The sequence below is a fragment of the Balearica regulorum genome, chromosome 4 (genome assembly GCF_011004875.1).
Source record: "Balearica regulorum gibbericeps isolate bBalReg1 chromosome 4, bBalReg1.pri, whole genome shotgun sequence".
In the NCBI taxonomy this organism is placed as follows: Eukaryota; Metazoa; Chordata; class Aves; order Gruiformes; family Gruidae; genus Balearica; species Balearica regulorum.
In genome coordinates this window covers 71641484-71658668 of record NC_046187.1, presented here as the reverse complement: position 1 = coordinate 71658668, position 17185 = coordinate 71641484, and the positions used below count along the sequence as shown (strand labels likewise).

Sequence of the window (17185 nt, the reverse complement as noted above, 5' to 3'; positions counted from 1 at the left end):
AGTGAGGCTAATGCAAACATGGTGTAAAACATATGTATCCTGTATAGATCATCATTATTGGTTGTTTGGAGAAGGGTAACTCAAGTGTTTCAGGCCACATTTACCTGTGTGGAAGGTGTTCAGACTGTTGGAAAGTTTTTTTCACGCCAGAATCTGTCAATTAAGTTCAGATTAGGAACAAGGTATAACCTGAAAACTTCCTTGCAAAAATTGGGAGAAAATGACTCCAGGTTCCTAAGCTCTTGCCATGGAAGTCTCTTCTCTTGGAGATGTCACCTTTTGCACATAGCTCTTCTCACTCCACTTTTGTTCTCCTGAACTTCAAAATGGAGCAAACACCAGATCGTCAACAGCCCCAGGATCTGGTACGGATGAAGGCTCTTTACACTGACCGGGCACCTTCAGAATTGTAAACGGGAGTCCCAGAACTTGCACCTGAGCTGAGGTTGGAGAAGGGACCCTTTCCCCCTCGAAGGACCATTCAGCTAATGGTTCTGGTTCAGATGTCTTCCTGAGGTTGAAACTGAGATTTGAATTTTGAGGTAAGACTCCCAGATCTGATGCCAAGCAATGCAAACTATTGTGTTTCGCATGCAGGTTTCAAGTTCTCAGTGTGTTTCTTAAAATAATGTATCTCACTTCCCCCTTTAAAGTAAGTTGCCTGGAAAATTACAACTGCAGAACATTAAATAGCATTTTATTTTAGTAAGAGGCTTATTTCAAAGTGATTCAACACTCACTCGCCCTACAGAAATCACCCAATTGTAACTGGGTTATAATCATTACTGGACCAGCAATGCTGAAATATTTACTGTGGATGAGAGTTTGTAAATTTATTTTGGCTCAAGTGGACAGATTTTATGAATGCTTCCATTTTATGACTGTGGCTACTAGCAAAGGAAATCCATACAGTCTTTCTTTTTTTTTTCCCTATAGATTTAACCACCTGCTTCCCAACAGGTGCTATGTGAATGGCCTGAAATACATGTTAATGGTGTGTTGTATTTGGGAATGTTGATTCTGGTATTCAGAAGCTGTTTGTTAGGTAACATAGCGTGTAAGGAAAATGCAGTCTTCGTCTTTCATAGCTCCCTGTTCTCTGTTACAAGGGTAGGCCTGTTTGCACTGAAAGCAAGGGGCCGTTCTGTTTATTGACTTACATTTCATTACTTCTTAATTTATTTCATCTAGTCTAATTAAATGCTATGGAAAGAAAAGTCATATTTAAAAAATGATTTTAGAACTGCCTGTGTATTACTTACTGGTAGATTTTTGTGTGTGAAATGGCACGTTTTAAACAAATCCCAAATACATCTGAAGCAGTGCCAACTGATGACAGGGAAGGCCTGTGGATGAAGAATGAGTTGTGAACCAAGCACGCCAACGGTGTGTCACCTCTGCCTGGGTTAGTCCCGAGCCGAACACTGTACTTGGGCTCCTGGGCGAGGGGCTGCAGAGGAGCTCCCAGCAGCCTGGCTCCTGGGGCTGTGCTTTGGGTTCTGGGCACTGCGGCACGCTGGATCCTGGCTGGGGACCTACGTTCTTTCACGTAGTGTAACTGCACCAACGCACCTAAACTCACGTATGGAGTACATGGCAGCACTGCGCATATGATGCGTTTGGGGCCCGCCAGCTGCCTTTAGGGCCAGCAGGCGAGATGCCTGGTCAAGCAGAGCTGTAGACCCGCCGTGCTGGAGGGAGGCAGCGCACACACAGGTCTGCGTCGTGTTCTGGAGCTGGGTGCTTGGAGCTGCCTTCTGCTCCCCGGTCAGGGCGCGAAGACCTTCAAACGCTCAGCCAAGATGAGCTGTGGAGGCAGGCACGTCCTGGAAGGTAAGCTGCTCTCTGTCGTGCTGTCACCTTCTGTGCAAAGGCTGCGCTTCCCCGGCCGGAGGGAGCCCCAAGAGAGAGCTGGACACACGGCAAGCAGGAGAGCCCTCCAGGGAAATCAGATGGCATCTCAGCTTACAAAACGTAAATGATCTCTACTCGATGAATTTAAATACTCTGGCCATTGCCTGACCTATTAGACATCAGAATCCCTTGGGAGGGGAGGGGAAATCGTTACAGCAATACAGCTGCTGTACTGGCTGTTCCTTATTTGTCTCGGTAGAATGATGCGATCTGAGATACTCTACCAGCATGTAGGACATAGTGTTTATTTTAAGAGACTTGGTTATTTTTGTTGTCTTTAATGCCTTCCCTCACATTTCTACCCCCAAGCTGTTTAATAAATAAAATCTGTCCTATGTGAAATCACTGACACGTTTATTTAAATTGAGGTTCTTTTTCAGGGCAGAATTTGACAGATTGTATAAAACATAAAATGTTCTGATCTTTTGTTTCCCCTAAGAAACGCAGTTCTTTCCTCCTTCTTCTGCTCCCACTTTTGTATTTCAAATTGTTTCTCAGAGTGCTTTGAAAAACTTGGTAATTTGAATAATTACAAAAGGATCAGATAAAATACAGTTAAGGAAGAGAAGGTTTAACCACTGTTTAAAAGGTGTTAGTTCTTTCCTATTCAGATGTCTCTGCCATGCAGTCTCACCTCCGAACCCCATTATTCAACTTTCATGTGGTACAGGACTGTAGATGTATTTCATTTACACCTTTTTTTCTTGGCTTTGAATTTTTGTTGCTATTTACAGAAACACAAGAGTGGTGACTCAAGCTATTTTTTTTTTTTTTTAATCTGCAATGCCTCAAAGACTACCCACTTTTATTTTGGCCATACGAATTGTCTTTGGAGACTTAAAACCTGCAATAAGTAACTGACTTGTACATATATTGACGTGCGTGAGGTGCAGACTGTAGAAACCAGAGTGAAATCAGACTTTACGACTCACCAGATCTCAAAAAGCAGAGAAAGCCTCAAAGAGCCTTAATGGGCATGGAGACTATTCTGTGTGTCTTCTCTGCGCTGTTGTAGATTCCAACCCAGCTACAGATTATTTTGGGGGGGGGGGCGAAGCTGGATTCAGGGGCAGCAGCCACTCCCGTTTAATATTTTTTTCTCTTCTAGGTTTATGTGAACAAACTTTGGGACATGTTAAATGTTAGTTAACTTTTAGTTAGTAATGTTAACCAACTAAAGTGACTGTGCTGATCCCAGTCTCCAACCTTTGCCACTGATGATCTGACTCATTCCCAATTTGAAATTACTGTACCACGTAAATATTTTCTCAGCCTTTTGTACTTTGAAGCGCTTGCCAAGCCTTCTCTCTGCTGTAGCCTACCTGGCGTTTGGGCCCGATTGCCGCCACGGCATGCTGGGTGAAGAAGACATGGTACAGCCACTGCTGCACAGTACGACCATCACCTCTGTTCAGAGAGGTGCCTGTGCTGACGCAGCTCCGCACATGGAGACAACCGCTACCCCTGCTGATCTAACCCTGGTTGTGTGTTCTGTGAACCCACCACCCTGTGCATGCTACTCCAAAATTCTTCAGACATTCTTCAAGTAGCATACCCTATTTCAGGTACACACCTGAAACCCAGCTTTCTGCTATGCCCTCTTACACGGAGCACACAGCCACACTGCCCACCCTCACTGTAGGCTGATACCTTGCTTTCCCTTGTGCAAGAGACTTCCCCCTGCAGCAGTGTCTGAACGTGCTCAGTAAAAGCTCTTCCATTCCTGTACCACCCAGCTGGGACTGCTGAGCAGGCACTGCTCAGATTTCAGTACTTTGCTTAGTTTCCTTCCTCTGCTGATGTATTTAGTGCATTTGTTCAAATTCTTCACCTAGGAGCCAGTGGTGTAAGGCCTCTCCACATCCAAGCTACAGCCACCGAACACTAAACTGACCTGTGGCACATGGATTTATTTCTTACTCTGCCAACGGGAAAAACAAAGGCCATAGTGAAGTCTGCACCTTCCACACGCAGCATAGAAAACACTTCTATTCTGCCTTCACCTCAAAAAATTGAAAAAAAAAAAAAAAAAAAGCTAAACCTGTAAGACAATGGAGCTACTGCTTTGTTAAAGGCTGAACAGCCCTTAAAGTGATAATCTGGGGAAGAAATGGTGTGTGGCACCAAGGAAAAAAACAAACCAGTTTTCTCACAGATGGGTTTTAGCTAGTTTTGGGTTTAGGTTTTTTTTAGCTTACCAACCAAAAGGGACATACACCATAAACTTACAGGGACTGAACCATCTCTAAGGTGACTGCTAATATTAATGGTAGCCTGTGTTTCTCGTGATGGACAATGATTCTCTGGAATATAAATAACTGTTTACATTAAAATAAAAAAGTTAAAAAGAAGAAAAAAAGCTTACTGCTTCAAAGTAAGACATTCAGAATCTCAAAGAAAGACTGCTACCACAGTTTTGCTTCAGACCACTTGCACATTACAAAATAGTCTTTACATACAGATATCATACTATGTTTAACCCATCATGCACCCAGAACTGGATAAATAATATATATGAGTGGCTGATTCTGACTGAACGCATCTCTTCAATATTCCTCATGGAGCAGGTATGGCAAGCGAGGCTCGAGGACAGCTTCCTCATGTGCTGCAATCTGTGAGTGACAGAGCTTCTTAACCCAGCAGCTGTAATGATTTACCTACACTGGACCTTTGCCTTAACCTTGTTCCTGGAACAGTTTCATGTGAAACTCTCCTTAGAAATAAAGGGTCAGCATTATTATTATAGAGAATTTCAACCCAGATGGCTAATGTTTGCCAAAGTTCTGATGCACAACAGAAAAATCTGGTCTTGAAAGGGAAAGTGGTAATAGTCTTTACTGGAGATTGAACTGGAATATGTGCTCAGAGAAAAGCTGCTTTAGAGAACCTTCTGCCTATTCAGAACACAGAAACACATTCTGGTGGCACAAAACTACCCCTCCTGTCTTAAAAACTAATGTGCGAGTGAATTTCAGTTTAAAGGAGTAAGCAACATACTCAAAAAGCAGGTCTGGTTACTTCTCACTAAATGAGAGGGAAGAAAAAAAAAGCCTCATCGGTATCTGGTTTTGATTTTTTTAATGACTAAGTGTAACAAAGCCAAGCAACCATGAACAAGATAATTGTACACATACATTCAGTAACTTCAGATGTGTTAGTCTATAACTAAATTGTGTGAACTGACCTCAATACTTGTTCCCTCCTTACTCTTCCTCCCCCTCTCACATGAAAGATTCAAATACAGTGCAGCTCTGAGCCACTGCTCAAAGTCAGTAGAAATATTTTCATTACCTTCAGTAGGAAATAGACCAGGCATTGAAATAAGACTTTTCTGGTCTCTGTTTTAACTTCCTGTACCTCGGTGTTTGCTTTCATTGATCAGAATACCCTTCCTGACTATCAGGTTAGTCGTTTGGTTTTTGTGGGGTTTTTTTGGTTTTTTTTTTTTACAAGCAGGAATCCTCCAAGAGTGCACATATTTTTCCTTTTGACATGACTGCTTATTTCAAAGGCTGTTACTTGATTCAGATATAAGATTTATATGATCCAAGACGTGCAACTGAAATTTATAATCTAATCATTTAATTTGATAGTGCAAATACAAAATTGGCAAATTAAGTGGACCAAAAAAAAATTTCTTACAGGACAACTCTGTTCAATCCTTACTATTTCAGAAGGAATCCTTGGTAAATCCTGTTCAAAACCCACATTATCTGTTTTGTGTTAATAGATTGATCCCATGAAGGAGTACAAATTTTTATAATTCATTATGTTGAAGACCTTGAGAGATTCTGCTGGATAAGTCTTGCAAGTGCTTCTTTACCTAGCAGGAAAACATAACACATCAAACAAATTTTAGTAAGCCAGTGAATTATCAATATCATATATTCAGATTTTGCTATCAGTATACGTGACAACAGGAAGAGCAGAGACCAGGGAGATTTCAAGCATTTTAGAATTAGGTCTATAAAAAACAATTATGCATATCCTGGACTATGAGCACAAGTGTGTCGGAAACTCCCCCTCTGAAAATCATTCAACTTTCATGAAAAATCAGCACTGGATAATCTATATACCCTCTACTACAGAGTTAAACTTTCAACATGTACATACAGTGGATTTATACAGACCTTATATCCTAGTTCTTTTGTCTTTTCTTCCAGCATGGCATATTTCTCTTTGTTTCTGTTCAGATGATCCTTATCTCCAGTTCCCTCTATATGCTTCAGTTTCTGGTGTGAAATCTCTAATTGTTTCTGATAGTGATGGTGTTTTTCAATTTTTGCTTCAAAGTGTTTCAGCTCCTCCTAAGACAACAGATACACACAGCTTCACGGGATTTTCCATCCAAGGTTTCCTCTCTCTTTTCTTGCCAAGACATCCCTAATGCTATTGCACTCAGTTGAGCACAGAAAAGCTTTTTCAGTTTCCTGCTTCTTCAGAATGCCTGGACAATACGTTATCATCACCACCCAGACACCCAATTTGGAAGGCAGGTGCTGAAAATGTCCCACTGCAGAGTCCTCAAAAGGAGACTGCTGACGGCTGCGAGGTGCTGGGAGATGATAGCAGCGTATAGCAAATAAAAGTTCATACAAAGAATAGTGGACTGGGGGAAGGGAGACAGACAATTTTTAAGAGAAGACTCTTCAAAATCAGGTCCTGGATTTGCTATTTTCTGCTCAGCCCTAAACATTTTCTGGGTTTGCAGTCTGCTATGATGAATCTGAAATTAAGTAGCAAACAAAAACCCTTCTTTGTTTGCCTCAAAGACAGTGGCCAGACTGTCTGTAGTGTTCAGGGACGTCTCAGAGAGGGTCCTCAGATAACCCGGTACACTGCATAGGTGACCAAAGAATGAGTAACGTCTCTACCCACCAAAGCTCGCTCTTGTTTTGCTACTTCAAGGCAGAAAATTCGGTTTCTCTGTGTCTTAGGACACACCCTCTGTGAAGAGGATATGAACAGTTCAAACTGTTATGCCACTTACAGCAGCAGTTCTATGCATTACGTTCAGAAAAACTCAGACAAATCCCCCTGTTTGACAGAGCCCACTTAATTTTGGTCACTGGTGTGTTTCAGTCCTGGTCGCTGACAAAATTCCTCTCTTTTCAAGACAATTAAAAAAGAAATCCATCATTCTAGTAAGATCTTCAGTTTTTAAAGCAAAGGGGTTTTGTTTTCAGCATGTCTGACAACAAAATAGCTTCCTTTTGCTGTAGAACATTCCAGCCTGTTTTACATACTCCAGTTCGGGACCTCAGTTTGGGGTTTTACTGCTCTGATAAATCATTTTAGCTGCTCCTCTCGGATGATGTACCAGCTGAGCAGCACTTGTGCCATTCATTATGAAACCTGTATAAAGGCTGGTACTGTGGCCAGTCAGGAGAAGACACAACTTCAGCTGCTCAAACGAGGCTGAATGGAATCAGCACATGATTTCTTTAATTCTGCTTTCATAGACTTTTTAAATAGGCAGATGTTTCACTGTGATTCTTACTTTTGTTAGGATGTCCCAACACTCACAGTAACAAGACAGGTTTGGGCTGGTGAAGAGGGTTTGCACGAATGAATATTTCTACTAAACCAGTAAAATTAATAAGCAGATAGGTGTTCTTGCTTATGGAACTGGGTTTTTCTTTTTCACTGTGGCAGATATGAAGGCCAAATTGTACTCACATGCAATTGTACAGTCCTGCTGTCTGAGGTCAGCAGAAGTCTTGTTGCAGACTTCAGCAGGCTTTCCTCTGACAATCTTAAAAGCAGGCCACTGAAATCAGTGTAATGAGAGCGTTTGCTTCCTAAGAGAATCAGGCTGCATGGGAGTTAAAAGCAGTAAGATGGATCTTTGACATCTAACAGAGACAGATTTCAATCCCTGTCCCTGGCAGTTAAAACTCTCTCATTACCTTATCTGGAAAAAAAGCTCAAGGTGTACCTAGCCATCTCTTGGATGGTAAGACAACAGTGTAAGTACATGTAACTCCACAAAGAAGCCCTGAAGAGCTACTTCTCCAGGCTATCAATCAAAATCTCTTCTGATAAACAGGCAGTCAGATGAAAAAAAATCTCAATGGGTTTTGAATTAAATAAAACCAGTATGAACCTCACTATATAATATTCTATATATTCCATAATATTTCCTTGAAAAGCAGTCCTTATCGTGGTACTTTTGGGTCAGCTCAACACAGCTCCAACACGTGAAGTTAGCAGTGCAAGAGGTGGGCATGAGAGGGAAATTGTTGGGTATACAGAGTACGCTGCTTCACAAAGAAGTAATTACGTTAAGACATTGGGTAAGAGGCAAATCTGGTCCACTGGAAACAAACAAGCAGGGTCTCATCTTTCAAAGATTTAAAATATGCAACACCTTCTTTCACAGGATTCAGAATTTTAATTTTGCTGATTATAACAGAACCATGCATATGACTAATTACATATATGTTTATAGATTTGAAGTATTCAGAAAGAAGCATGACTCTCTTTTATGGTGTCTGAAGAGCAATACAGAAGCGGCTGCTCTCAGAGTAACACGAAGAGTTTCTTTATGTGGGAAAATACCTTTCCATAAGAGATCTAACTGGAATTCTACTTACCCGAAAAGATTCAAGCTCTTTCTCAGTGAAATTGGCTGATTTGGCCATGTCCCACAAATCAATCACTCTTGGTTCTTCAAATTCTAAACAAACACACACCACTAAATGAAAATCTGGACACAATGCTTTTACACCCAGCTTCTATGCAAGATGAGCATGCTTTTACACATACATGCACACAGATATATTAAGCACTCCATTACTAATAGGTCTATGTAGATGAAAAGAAAGAAAAATCCAAGTGCTTAACTTAAAACTATAGTATTGCTGTAGCATGTATTTTTTTAAAAAGCAAAAAATCTTCAAGGAACTGAATAATGGGGTGGCTTGCCCTGCATATTGTCTCACTTACCTGGAGCTGAAGGTGTAATATCCCTTCATATGTGGGCATGGAAGACAGAACTATCCTCTTTACAGGTTGTCTCTATCCTTTCATTAGGCTTCTAGTGTTGGCTTCTAAATAGAAGAGGCTGGCTCTCTCTCTTCAGCCCATTGTGGTCACATCATGTACTGTGACTACATGTTATTACTCGCCCACTGATTTTTAATTTTTTTAATTCAAATTAATCCCAAATAAGCATAAAAACCACTGTATCATACCACTGGTTGTGTCATATCCCTGGTGACTGACTTTACGCAAACGCTCAAACCCCTGATTGATGCTTCTTAGCTTGTCTTTGAGTTCTCTGTGTTTGTTGTGCAAGATTTCCTCTTTTACCAGGTTCTCTTCAGATGGGTTGATAACATTTTTGTGGATATCTGTTGAAGAAGAAAAGTGTTATTGATTGTGGGACAAATCCTGATAGGTCAAAAGTTCCAGAAATCCTCGAAATCTGAGGTGAATAAAAGATGGTAAGTTCTTAGCATTTGAGCAGAGTGTAAATAAAGCATCAACACCACACTCTAAGAAGCAGTAATCCCTTTTGCAGGTCAATATTAAGATCAATGCCCCTCAGTGCTCTGGAGGGTGACAGTACAGAAATGTCTTTTAATTCCTACCGGCCACCAGCCAAGATTTTAGTAAAGAAATGTTCTTATTTTCCAAGGTTAGCAATATCCCAAGGGAATGGGATAGGGATGGCTGATGTGTCCTCTGCCCTCTTCCCTGGGCATTTCATGAACCAATCAGGACATTTGATGTTGAAATGACTTCAAGCAGCTTCTAACTTGGACTCTACAATGCAAACATCAAATTTCCTAGAAGCTTATAGAATACTTTGGCTCTAACAATTTTAGCTAGGATTAGTACAGCAAGCTGGATTCAGATCTTCAATGCTTTCATACACCTCAGGGTCAGTGCCTAAGATATTCAAGTATATCCTCTTGGGCTCCCAGCTGGTGAGATAAAACATGCATGTTCTGCAGACTTTAGGACCACATCTTGCAGCAGTGGATCGATGCTTGCTGCATAATTTCCAGTAAATTACTATGGCCACCATTGCTCACCTGATGGTATCTTCCCTGCCTGAAACGCAGGCAGAATCAGAAAACCAAAATGGCAACATTTTCAATAGCTGGCAAGATTTTTGGCAGCCTATGCAGAACTAAACCCAGCAAGTATCTGGAAATGCCAGCATCTGTGAGCAGTTCTGACAGAAATGTCAGACTTCAGGAGTTTCAAACTTGGAAGCAATGGGCAGAGAAAAGAGTTGTACTGATCTCAAAACATCAGAGAAGTGTTCAGGCACCTTCTGTTCTGCTCACGGTCTCCAGCAGAATATTGTATTCATGAATCTTTTCTTTGTGATGCTTAAATTCTCGCCAAAGCTTATCCAACTCCTCATCAGAGAACTTCCCAGAGGTCTTGGCCTGTGAGAAACATGAGCTCATTATGCTTCCCAGGCAAAGTGCTTTTAAGTGCACTGAACTGCCAGAACTTTTTCCCCACTTCCCACCACACTCAGAAGATTATTAAGTCCAGCTTTTCCTTAAGATCTTTTTTGTTTTAAATTCCTTTATATTAGTATGAGGGCAGGGTTTAGACATCAACAGATATGGTGGCTTTAATCATGTCAAAAGGCAGTTCGCTTCAGACTTATAAAGCTAGACTTGCTATGGACTACCCAGTGAAAAGTGTCTGCCATTTCTATTCTGTGGGAAACAATCTGATACCAAAATAAGGGCCATAGAGCTCCATGTGCAACTGCAAGAGGACTGTTTGCGTGAGGGATACAGCCTGATATTGAGCACAGTCTTTACCCAAGAAATCTTACTCTACCGGCAAGTGAAGATTTAATCACTGCTGTGCATTTGCTCTGCAGTGATTTGTTCCTCACTGGACTACTTTTTAGCAATTACGGAAGCACTGGTCAGACAGCTGGAGCACTGCCCACAAATCTAGTGACTTACTTGCTGCAATGCATGATCAAAAGCGAATGTTTTTTGTACCCATTCAGCCCCAATCATTTTTTCGTTTAGGGAATGTTTCTATCTGATGCACTTTATTGGTCCCCAAAGCACATGACATCACGTCCCTTGCCAGAGCTGTATCTAGTTACAGTAACTTTTTAAACCCCAGCACATCTTTTTCTCTGCTTTACTACCACCACACTAGACTGCTGTAAGAATTATTTGCTTTACCCGAATACTTGTTTCTTAACACCTGAATTATTTTAGAAGATTATGATTTAGAAGTTTTAACTGCCCAGACTGACAGTACACTTTCTATTTTTTTTATGCATTAATGCAAATTCTGGAAATGTTCACTTGTGTACTAGTTTGGGAAAGTCCTTATTTAGCACCCCCCACTATACATTTAACTTTTAAACATTCTGTGAAATGGTTCTATTTTAAATGCATTTTTAAAAAAGCCCAGAAATAACAATAAGAAAACCCGGAAAAACAACAAAGGTATACTACCACACAGCCCAGTAGTCACACAAAGGAAAATCATGACTTCAGTGAAATTTAAGAAAAAACTGCATTTGTCCTCAGTGGACCCAGGATCCTATCCTCCATGCAGACTGATGCGGGTGTTTTCTTTGACAAAGGGAACCTGCCACACCTGGTGACCTGGATGCAGGCAGGATGCCCTCAGGGCAGAAAGACAGCCGTGAGCTACAGAGCACAGCAGCTTGGCCAGTACTTAAAAACAGTAGTAAAGCTATTCAATTCCAAGTCTGGGGGCTCTCAGAAGACACAGATGATAGTTCAATGAAGAAACACTGATTTCCTACACTCCAGTTCCTGGAAACCTTACTCACCTTGCTCCATAATTTTTCCAGTCTTGGATCATCTAGTGTATCACTTTCTGTACCATCTTTAATGTAGTTGGTATCAGCTAGTTGAGAGTCCTTCTTCCCATTCATTCCATATTTAGTCATAATGACTGCAGGGGAATAGAAGATACAGAAACATTAGAACCAACTATGGACGTATGGAAGATGAGAGATTGGTTACATCCTTGACTTGCAGAGCTGGATTTTGCACCTCATGGTGGAAAAGCTACCAGTTTAAGACACAGAGGTCCCAGCTTTAATAACCTCTTCTGAAAACATGAGGAGCAAAGGAATCTGTTAGCCTCCTGCAGCTCCCTACTGACCTCCAAAGAACTCGTGCGTGCTCAGTGTCTGGAAAGACAACCAGCTATTCAATGGTTCAAACACAAACACAGGTGCCTAACTATGCATGTGTCTGATGCAAAGTTTAACCTCCTTCTGCAAAGACATACCAAAGATATACCATTTAAGTTGCATCTAAGTTTGGCTCCTTTCAAAGATATATCTTACCATTTAAGTTGCGTCTAAGTTTGGCTTCTTTCTCTCCATCTTCATCTAGCCCTTCAGCCTTCAGTTTTTTCCAGCTTAGCTCATCCTTCTCTTGTATTTTTAGATCACTGTGCAACTCTGCCAGTTTCACAGCAGAGAGATGAAGCTAACAAGAACAGAGAAAGGTTTGTATTCAGTTATGTGGAGTCACCTCTTGCTGCAATGTAACTTCAGAAGCTGGTATAGAAGCGTAGCCAATATAGCACAGCATTTTTTTCTTTTACTCTAATGCTAGGTAACCATCTGAATTCAAAGGCCTTAAGGTACGAGCTATGTATACAAAACGTCTCTTGCCTATGAAAATGGCAATGCCCCCAGCATGCTAGCGTTAACAGAGAGTGATCATACAGCCTTCTCTCTCAGCTCTTCAGCTACTTGGACAACAGTGAAATTACAGAAGAGTTAAATATTCGTGTCTTTCAAGTAATATTTAAACAGCATTTTCCTCCCACTTTTAATGGGATCGCCTTCTAAAAATGATTCTACCTTAAAAATGTCCGGTACCAATAACAAAGAATGTTAAAAAAAATAATTAATTAGATCAATTCATTTTCACTAATTCACAAAAGGCAGTAACAACCAAACTTCTCAAACAACATGCCATTGCCACCACACGTGCTTTCTTGTGGACCACCTTCTAACCTCACATTTATAGTGAGTAGGTAAATTTTATTTGTCAGTACGGTTTTGCAGACTACCAGGACACTGAGGATGGCCTTGCAAGTCAAAGAGCCACTTATCAGCAACTTCTACTATGATCAAAGTGCAAAATTTTCCAAGATCACTTCTTAACATGGTTTATGTGCATTAAAAGCATACAAAACCTAGAGGTATTCCTGTCCCACATAACAGAACAAGAAGAGAAGTTACTGAGGCTGATGCAATGAAAGAAAAAAAAAACCAAAAACCAAACGATAGGTCAGCTTGAAATTTTGTGAAATATAGAGAAAACAAGAACAGAGACAATGACTAATAAGTAGTTGGCTAAGCAGCACTGCTGTAAGATGAAGATGAGCCTAATCTTTTGAACTTCCACATTTTGGACACTTTCGTTACTCCATTTGAAGAAAAAAAACCCGTATCAAATCATATTAATGCTTCAGAACTTCTTTTATGTGTGTGTGCATGTGCATGCTAATAACAAGCAGGTGAGGTAAAGAAAAGCTCAAAGAGAAGCGATCAAAAAACATGTCAGCAGCGTGACTTCCAATACAATCCTGCCTGAGCTGTTAGAGTCCTTCTACCTGACACCACTGAGCACCAAGCTCCTGGGAGCTCAGATCCAGCTCTGAACCAGCTGGGCTCATCTGTCCTAGGACAAACTTATTTAGTGTGGGGTTTTTTTTGTCATTAAAATCAGATTGCAGATTATAAAATTTCTCATTTTCAGTGAGAAAGCAGCATGTTTAATAACAAACTCGGACCTCATTATTTTTAAACATCAGAATGATACTGAAAAGATTCAGCCATACATTTGAGTGTCAGCAGGTTATCTGAACATAACTAGGAAAAACGTTGTTATTCTGAGCTAATGCACTGAATTCTTATTGACAGGAATTCAGGAAGCTATGCATATTGTTGTTTCTGTGTTCAGCTTAGGCTGCCCTATTAATTAGTCTTGTGCTACTGAATATAATTATTTTAACTTCTAAACTAAGGTTTTTTTCTGTATCTTGCACTTAGCTTACTGAAATAATTTACTAAAATCTAGAGTAGTTAAAATCACAAGTAAATATGAAATTTATAGACCACATTAAAACTTCTGATTGCTCTAATACTAAAGCAAAGGAGCCTCTCTATTGTCTTCTATACCATCTACTTTTGGGGAACTGATAAAAGCTAAGCACACAGCAGGAACCACTTTAGTTACAAGTTTTAGTATGTGGTAATGAAAAAAAAAAAAAAAAATTGTGTCCTTATTTGCTTTTCTGGAGCAGGATAGGCTGGACAGCCAGAGAGTCAGTGCTGCAGTGGCACCAAGTAACACTGCTCTGCTCAGAAAAATTGTGTCCTCATGCTTCAGGAGGAAGACTGAGTAAAAAGTTTCCTATAAATTGTGAAGGAAATCACTCATCATCTCAGTAGTTCTACGCTCTAATGTCAGTGTTCAAGTACTGTGGGCTTAATATGTTAATTTGTAAGGCTGAGCAAATCCAGGAAAAAAAATCACCAAAATAACTCAGATAACAATTCAACTCCTAAGTACTGCAAATATAGAACAATATAATTTTTTAAATGTATGACTATCATCAGAGACACACTAATGTATAAAAGATTACACAACGCAGTTTATGTTAGATACCCCTCTGCAGTTAGCACAATCTCATAAACACATAAAGTTTTATATCAGAACTTCTAAACAGAAGGTTTGGAGACATATCGTTATAACAACCGATGCCAGAACTACACCAATGGCAACAACCACAGCACAGTAGATTGGTACCAACTAACAGGCCAAAGCACATACCTTGCGAAACCTATATAATATTTGTCATCGGTTCAAATAACTATAGAATTAGGGTTTGACTTAGAACTCTTGTATTAAAATCACTTTTAAAAGTTTTTATATAATACTTTAAATCTATAAAATCTCTGTGAAGAGAGATGCTGGAGAAAGATCAAACCCTCCCTCCCTCCCTTCCTGAGGGAAAAGGAAGGAACCCTGGCTTGCCAGCTCCTAGTTCCCACTAAGTAATGTTTTGGGGCTTTCTGAAGGACTGCTCATCCAGCTGTGTGTTGCAATATCCATCTTTTATGTAAAAAAACAAAGGAGTTCTTTATTTTTAGTACTTTCTCTACCATGACCAAAATGAAGGAAGGAGAATTTAGCATTGGCACACACAAATATTTCAAAGCAGGTCTAACACACAGGCTCAGTTTTCCTCTTATTTCAGACCTTGCCCAGACATACCAAAAAGTCACTTTCTAAAACGCAGACTGGGTGTCAATGGTACTCAAAAGTGAAATTTATATGGTGGCAAATTTAGTTCAAGTAGGTGTTGCCTCTCTAAAATCTGGCTCACACATATAGAAGTTACTAAAGCTTGGTTCTTTACCCTGACAGAGTTAAATCCATTTTACTTTAGCACCAAGACTTAACGTAGATGATGTAAAGCATCTTAAATTTGAATTCCAGAAGATTGATGTATGAAAATTAAAAAAGACTATAATTGGAAAAATAAGAGAAGACTGCAATACTATCATTATAGTTTATTTCTAGCCTCCACATTGTTTCTTCTCCAGCTGTCAGTTCACAGCTGGAGTTTCATTATCACACACTGCCCTATGCCTCATCCCATCCTTCTCCCATTAAGAGAAAGACTATTTCTGATACTTTATTTTGGCATGTTTGGAAGCTGGATATAACTACACAGGATTATGGCAGGGGTTCTATTTGTTTACTAAATCCAGGGGTGTCCTGCCTCTAATTCAATAGTTCAGGCTGAGGAATGTCTATCCAGCATATAGGAAATCCAGGATTAATATTAACTACATTCCTTTGCCTGAAAGAACTGAACCTTTACCAGCCATGACCCTAACTTCCATGCTCCACAATATTCTGAGGACAAATAAAAGTGTGCAGTGTGCTTCTCCCCTACTATTGGAGCTGCTCTGCTTCACTGTAATTAAATATTTCCACTGTAATTAAGTATTTTTACTATTTTTTTGCTTTAGTTAAATATTTTTTTAGCTCAGAGTGAGAGAAACTCAAGTATCACCACTCATCTGGGAATGGTGATACCCGTTTGCTGGTCCTCTCACATGTGACTACATCATTTGGTATAGATGAAATACTGTCGGTGACATAACCACCAAGGTGGAGGGTCTCTTACTCTCCTGTGCGGTAAGCTCCTGTCCTGTGCAAAAGAGGAACTAAGGCCATCACCTTCAGACAAATGAGAGCATCACACCCCTTAACAAAAGGGCTAAAGCATTCAACCATCAAGTGCAGCAGCCAGTCTCAGATCCTCCAATGTACCAGAAGGACTGCACTCTGTCTTCCATTTTCTAAGCATGAGATTTAACTACTGAATTTAAACATGGCAAGATCAATGCTTCCCATGACTTAGGTACATATGGCAGGAGAGGGGAAGGAGATACCTCCTTAAAGTACACAGCACTGCCATTCCCAGCCACCTGCAGCAGCTCCCAGGGAGCGGGGCTGTGTGGGTCCTGCCCTGGGCAGGGCAGCCAGGCCTGGAAACCAAACAAAAGCCACCGCAGCCCAGAGGCCCAACACCAGTCCGGGGCCTGTCGAGGCAAAGCCGGCCCGGACAGCCTCGGTTTCTCCTCACGCACGTCCCCAGCTCCAACAGCCGCCCGCGGCACATCTCCCGCCGTACCCCATCTCCTGACGCGACGACAGGGAATGAGGGTCCGAAGCGGCCAAGCCCGACCCTGGGTCCCCTCAGAGCTCTGCCGAAGCACGCTCCTCAGCACCGCCATCGCCCCCGCTTCTCCCGCACCGCCTCACTCACCCGCTGCGCCTTCTCCCAGACCTGGTTCAGCCTCACCACCCGGAACTCCCCGGCCTCCCGCCGCTTCGCACCGGCGGCCGCCAACCCTTCGTTGGCCTCCCGGGAGTATTTGCTGGCCTGGGCGCCAGTGGCAAGGAGGAGCGCAGCACCGAAAGCCGCCAGCGCCCGCGGCGCCGCCATGTCGCGCTGGCCGGGGAACTACAAGTCCCGGGATGCCGTGCGGCTTCCCGCCCCCGGGCGGCCGCTGGGGTGTGGGTTCCGCACCTTCCTCGACGAGGGGAAGGGATGTTTTTGTTAGGAAAACAGTTTGAAAATCTAGTCATAGTCGAAAATCTAGTGTTTATTTTGAGGTCTGGGGAGATGAATTAGGTCTGGGCTGTTTATTTTCAGGTGGCTTTGTGTCATTCTCCTGGGTGTTTGCTTCACAAAA

The 17185-nt window shown here is 41.4% G+C and overlaps 1 protein-coding gene across 1 annotated transcript; it reads right to left on the bottom strand.

Moving 5' to 3' along the window:
• Nucleotides 1–4975: 4975 nt before the first annotated feature.
• LRPAP1 (LDL receptor related protein associated protein 1) lies at nt 4976–16967 on the bottom strand. The gene is made up of 8 exons (XM_075752596.1): nt 16756–16967; nt 12239–12383; nt 11714–11838; nt 10199–10319; nt 9111–9269; nt 8511–8593; nt 6045–6221; nt 4976–5737 (listed from the first exon to the last, which is right to left on the bottom strand). The coding sequence occupies exons 1-8, from the start codon at nt 16933–16935 to the stop codon at nt 5672–5674; spliced, it is 1056 nt and encodes a 351-aa protein (XP_075608711.1). The 5' UTR covers nt 16936–16967; the 3' UTR covers nt 4976–5671.
• Nucleotides 16968–17185: the final 218 nt, after the last annotated feature.

Bases quoted from the DNA above. Each gene is read 5' to 3' on its own strand.
- LRPAP1 (XM_075752596.1), bottom strand. From the start codon at position 16,935: ATGGCGGCGCCGCGGGCGCTGGCGGCTTTCGGTGCTGCGCTCCTCCTT. The intron at 8,594-9,110 runs GTATGATACAGT...GTGTTTGTTTAG, and splicing joins GGGATATGACACAACCAGTG to AATTTGAAGAACCAAGAGTG. The intron at 5,738-6,044 runs GTCTGTATAAAT...TTTTCCTGCTAG, and splicing joins CAAAAGAACTAGGATATAAG to GTAAAGAAGCACTTGCAAGA.